The 6,000-nt window shown below is 34.5% G+C and overlaps 1 protein-coding gene across 1 annotated transcript in view; it reads right to left on the bottom strand.

Moving 5' to 3' along the window:
* Nucleotides 1-700: 700 nt before the first annotated feature.
* Nucleotides 701-6,000, bottom strand: part of SIRT1 (sirtuin 1) — a 28,858-nt gene continuing 23,558 nt past the window's right edge. Inside the window, exons 8-9 of the mRNA XM_054035212.1 lie at nucleotides 4,786-5,364; nucleotides 701-2,871 (exon numbers count right to left, since the gene is read on the bottom strand). Of these exons, the coding sequence (XP_053891187.1) occupies nucleotides 2,555-2,871; nucleotides 4,786-5,364 (896 nt within the window). The 3' untranslated portion in view covers nucleotides 701-2,554. The remainder of the gene's footprint in view (nucleotides 2,872-4,785; nucleotides 5,365-6,000) is intronic.

Below are 6,000 nucleotides of genomic sequence, written 5' to 3'. Positions count from 1 at the left end.
GGTTACATGCTTTTAGACATCATCCAATATGTTAACACATGTAGACAGAAGTAAAAAAGACCTTTAAAGGAAGAGTAAAACACTAGATCTTACCATTCTGTAACTTACAAAACAACAACCACCCACCACGATAAATGTGGGGTGAATTATTGCTAACTTCTAATTGGCTAGATTGCAAAGTAACTGCTCTAAAGGTATGTAACTGTGTGTAGACTAGCAAAGAGCTGGTCTTGGGTACTGTGCTGAATGTAGTGACCAAAACAGATGTCTGCTAATGTATGTGTGTTAATTTATTGCTGCCCACCTTCAACTAAAGGTTTTCATAGCTTGCCATATGTGAAATAAGGTACAGGGAGGATGGTTCTTCACTGTTTAAGAGGTTAAAGATTTCATGGAAATTGAACAGCCAACTGGCAATCACCACTCCTGCTTTCTTTTTCAGGGGGCCACTCAATGGGTAAGGGGGGGAAAAACAAAAAAACCTCTTAGGCACTACCGTGCCTGTCCTACACAGAGAAGCTCTAGCACCCGCACGAGGCTATCTTTTCACATTCACTAAAATAAACTGTAAGGGAGAAAAAGAGCCACAATAAATATGTTTCATAGCCTGCACCTGTAAATATTTCATATGACACCTGTTGACAAATTTATAACTTTTATAAGACGCATTAAAGCTTTGTACACAAATTCTTAACAGGAATAAAGTCAAATGACAATTTTAATAGACTTTAGAACAGAGTGTACGAGTATAAAACACTGGTTTGTATTTCAAAAGTTGCAGGAAGAGAGCCAGTCATTTTAAACAGTCTTCTACAAAATGTATGTCAGTAAATTACATAAAAGACGCTATATACAATATAAAAGAGCAGAAAACAATCCTCACTGTAAAAATAATTTAAAATATCTCCCATAGCACAAACTAATACATTGTGACATGCAAGTGAAAACTAAACATACTGCATTCTTTAATGTAGCCAAATTAAATCTGTCTTAAAATTTGGACCATGAGACAACATGTGAACATTTTTTAGATGAACACAGAAGGCCATTCTTAATACATTTGAAAGTCTCTGAATTACTTAACAGATTTTATGTTTAAAGAACAGCTACTATATATATATTCCAAAATGTAATAAATATTCAAGCAAAGTATGAATAATCTATGTCTGTAGAGTTCTTTTGGGTCAGTGTTGCATGGAAGTGGTTTATAGAAAACAAATGCTTCACTTACTACTATACTGTGCAATTTTACAAAACATTTAATTCTAAAAGCATGGAAACAAATCTGTAGTTGAAAAAAAATGGTGACATCCAGTTTTAAGGCAACCTAGCATTTGAAGATACGCTGTAGGAGCCAATTTCAGTAGCTGCTTTGCTTTCTAGTACAAAAACACCGAACTAGTAGGTAATAAGGTATCATTCTCCAAACAAGAGACAGAACCTCAAAGAGGCACACTTTCTGGTTGAGTTATGGTTACACTGCATTTTACCAATTACTTTAGAAGTGTAAGCAGCTAATTGCCAGATTTGTGTGTAATAGAAAGGGGAGAAACTAGTTTAAATGATAAGCACTCAAATATTTGGAAAAGATCTTCCCCTATTTACATTCTCCTGGAAGTAAGATTTACAAATTCATAATAGCTTGCATTTTAACATCTTGGCAGTTTATCAGAAAGGATTTATGCAAGCAGTACTACACGGATAGACCTTTTATACATTAACTTGAAAAACGTCTGTAGTTAGAGGATCCAATTTGTTTCTTTAATAGAAACGAATATTTTCATAACATTTCTTACTGTCTTGTTATAGTTTTGAGCCAATATAGAAAATGCTTCATGTCCACAGGATATATCAGTCATCCTTCAAAAACGCTAATTAAGCATAATCCTCTTTAGAGCACTTTATATAAGTTTCAGAAAGGCAAAAACATTTTCAAGTGCTCTCGGTCTGGTTTTATTTTTATCTACTGGCACTGTCTCAAATATACAAAGTAACAAAGCAAAAAGTAGCTGCCACAGAAAGTCTTGGAAAATGCCAGTGTTTAATGACAGATTGTAAAAGAACGAAAGATTTAGCAGAAGCATAAAGAACCTATAAATAAACCAAACTGTTATAAACCATGAGGTGTAAAAATACCATTCTTTGGTCTAGATTAGCTGTTCCCTTTATATTAGTTTAACATTCCAATGGCTTTTTCAAAACTGTTTAAAAATAATATGTTGAAATTCATTAAGCAAAAATACTGTTTATATCTATATATACACCCATACACACAGATGCCTGATCACACAAATGAACTTAATAAAAGTGAACATAGTGACAATTGCTTAAAGATACTCTTAGTACCTTTTTAAAATAAAAAAAATTAGTGTTGAATGCAGTTACAAAATTTTATTGAAAAAAGTTAAAAAAACTGCATGAAAATCTGTTTGTTGTTTATAAACATTACATCCATATGGTTTCCTTGCTCTAAGTTCAGAAGTAAACATTTATTCCAACATGCCAAAGCTCCTAATGCTGGTGGGAAAGTTCCTGTAACCAGTCAATGATTACTTTACAATTTGTTTGATGGACGATCAATTCCTGCAGCTTCATTTATATAAGCTGGTTCACTAACTGCATCTTGAACAACTCCATCTTCCCCAAATCCAGTCTCCTCTTCTCTCTCTGGAGCATCCTCCTCCTCCATGCCATTATAGAATTCTTCAATCTCACTTTCATCTTCAACATCTAAGCTTGGACTATGACAAGAACCACTATCACTACTACTTCCACAAGAACTAGAAGATAGGACATCGTCTTCAGAGTCTGAGTATACCTCAGCCCCATGGAAAATGTAGCGATTTGGTGGTAAAAATAAGTATTGAGTACCTGGAAATACATTTAATCAATGAAGAGTAATCTGCTTAATTGTTAAGTAAAAATAAACTATGCCGCAGTGCAAGCTTTCTAACCACAAAACCATTTCCAAATGTGCAGTATTATGCAGAAATCTAACAAGAATAAGTTATAAGACCATTATAGTCCAGTATCCTGCATCTAGCAGTGACAAATACCAGATACTTCAGAGGAAAGCAAGGCATTCCTTTCCTCTGTCTTCCCATAACATATACTTGTTAAATACAAATTATGCATTACTGTAGAAGAAAGGGATAACGCTTTCCTAATTCCCACTTGTGATCAATTTCAGCCCTAAAGCACGAGGCTGAGTTACTCAGAACAGTATTAGTTTTCAAGGCTTTCAATATTAATATTCATGATCACCCAGTTTTTTTTAAAAAGAATCTCACACACTTGCAGTAACAAATTCTACAGATAATGAAAAAAACTCTCTCTCTCTCTCTCATGTTGCCTTCTAAACTTACTACCCTTTCATTTCAATGCCTCTGTTCTTGTAGTCTATTCCTTTTAGGGCACCAATGCATTTTATTCACTTTTACTGAAGCAGGACCATATGCATTCTTTACAAATTATTCTTGACTATCCCCTAGATCTCTTCTCTCCATTCAGAGAAGATAGGCATATTTAGGAAATTTCTTAAAATGATGTGTACTTTTTTCTGTTTCAGACATCTTGTTGTTTGCCAGCTTTCTATCTAATCTGTTTTAATCCAACTGAAGTTTCATATTCCTGTAGAGAGTGTTAATCTCATCAGTTCTCTTGTTTTGGTATACTGACCACCCACTTCCATACTGACTCACTGGAGTACCTTTTCTCCATTCTGAGAAGCAAGGATTAGATTCTGAACACTTTAAAATAAGGAGTGTTGGTTTTAATGAGGTAAATCATGTATGCATACTATACTGCATAGTTTAAAAACAAAAGAAAAAAGTTCACTAACACACGAATGGCGGTGTGTTTATAGCCCAGCTTTTTTCATTACTTTTTTACACAAGCAGTTATCTCCCAGATCTATAGATGTTTTCCTAGACTCTTATGCATTATAGTAAATGTTACAATAGCACAAAATCTGGGCTGGGTCCCCATTATACTGGGTGATGTACAAAGAGATAAAGACACAGTCTTTGCTGTGGAGAATTGACAACCTAAAAGCTTGTCAATGCCAATTCATTTTGTGACAGTGAAATGGTAACTTATATATTTCATGTCACCAGAACGTTCAACGGGCTATGCAACAGAATTACCATAGAGGTTTGCAGGAACTCCAAAGTTTCTTCAAACTATTACGACTGAAACTTAGTAGGATGAAGTGCTGGTATTAATATTTCACAGCATCACTATTACTGTGTGTAATTACAGTGACAGTTTGAGAAAATTAAATGTCACTTACAAGATTTGCTTCCCGCTCAATATCATGCTTTTGTCACCCAAAATATTGCAATATAGCCATTATGCTGAAATGTAAATAAAACTTCGAGTGTGAAAGGATTAACAAATTAATGCTTCACCAAAAGTAACTTTGGCAGAGTAATTAAAAAACTTTGGTTTTTGATAATCTCCAACTCCCTGAATCTTACTTTTTCCCCATAACACACTTTAATAACTAGTTTATTTCATGCAGGAAAGAGGAGAAAGGATTCTTCAGTTTTTCTTCAGATTCTTTCCATGTCTCTAGTCAAATTGTGCGTTTTTCATTGTCACTGCACAGACTTATTCCTGCTTGCTTCTCTAAAATAGACTTCACTTTATATATTGCTGAAGTGTCTCCTGAAACAATGTTCTCTACCGCCTCAAACAAATTAACATTTTATTGCTTTAAAATTCAAGATTTCATATCCTACATATGAAAATCAAGATGGTTATAGAATGTGAGTTTACACTTACCATCAAGCCGCTTGCTAATTTGTTCTTTTGCAAATCTGTTTGCCAAACATTTTCTCAATGTTTCAACTGATGAAGTTATTTCATTTTTCTCTTTATTTTCCTCCTTGTTAGATCTATTATCCTTCATATGTTCTGAGTTCATTAGCTGGCCAGTAATACTTTCAGAGTTTTCTGAGCATGCTTGTACTTCTTGCAATTTATCCTCCATGCAATTCCCTTTAGATTCTGAGGAAGGATCAGCATTTTCTGCCTGACCTTCAGTTGGATGCTCTGAAAGTACCACTAAAGGATCTGGTGGTGTCATTCTGTTCGGTGAACTAGAGTCTTCAGAAACTTTTAAAGGGGTAGGTGGTAACTCAGCTGAATGCATTTCAAATTCCTTGTGCATTCGTGAGGGCTTTTCTGTTATTTCTGAAAGTTTTACAGAGTTATAGCAAAGTTTTGTATATTCACCACCTAGCCTTTGACATAATTCATTAATAATGACATCACAGTCTCCAAGAAGCTCCACATCAAAGTGTAGATGAGGCAAAGGTTCCCTATTAATTAAGATCTGAGGCACTTCATGGGGGATGGAACCTACACACAGAAAAGATCAGTCACCACAAAACTTTAAAATACTTATTTTTCTAGTAAAGGTTAAATTATGTAACAGCAGTTAGAATGCACTAACATTACTGATAAAACAAAAGTTTGTTAGTTGGAGTTCTCCAAGTTCTCTACATATACCCACTTATGAGAGTCTAAAACAGAAGTTTGAGAAGTAAACAACTAACGTAAAGTCTAGTTAATTAAAAAAAATAGTAATTTCAGATGCTATACCTGCCATTAGTCTACCAACAATTTTGTGGCTTTATAGTCATTGTGATATTGAACTCTATATGATTTTATGAAAATATGCTAATGAGTGACTATAATGTAAGTGGAATGTGCTTCATGCAAAAGGTCTCTTGTAAGGTATCATTACAAAGCTTATCTCTAAGGTGCCACAAGTACTCCTGTTCTTCATCCTATTTGTATGTATGTATCATTCTTGTATCAATGTTCGAAATATGAAATATAACTCTGAGGTCCTATTGTAATTATGCAAAGTGTGGGCCATTAATGGTGGTTTGGAATTTTGATGGCTCCCATTAATCAGGACAATTGACTGTAGATGGCTGTTTACTTGTAAGTCTTCCTGTATACCTGTGTGTTGGCAAGTGGGTAATGAAG

Source organism: Malaclemys terrapin, chromosome 7 (genome assembly GCF_027887155.1).
Source record: "Malaclemys terrapin pileata isolate rMalTer1 chromosome 7, rMalTer1.hap1, whole genome shotgun sequence".
NCBI lineage: Eukaryota > Metazoa > Chordata > Testudines > Emydidae > Malaclemys > Malaclemys terrapin.
The sequence above is the reverse complement of the archived record's forward strand: the minus strand, read 5'-3'. Positions and strand labels throughout refer to the sequence as shown.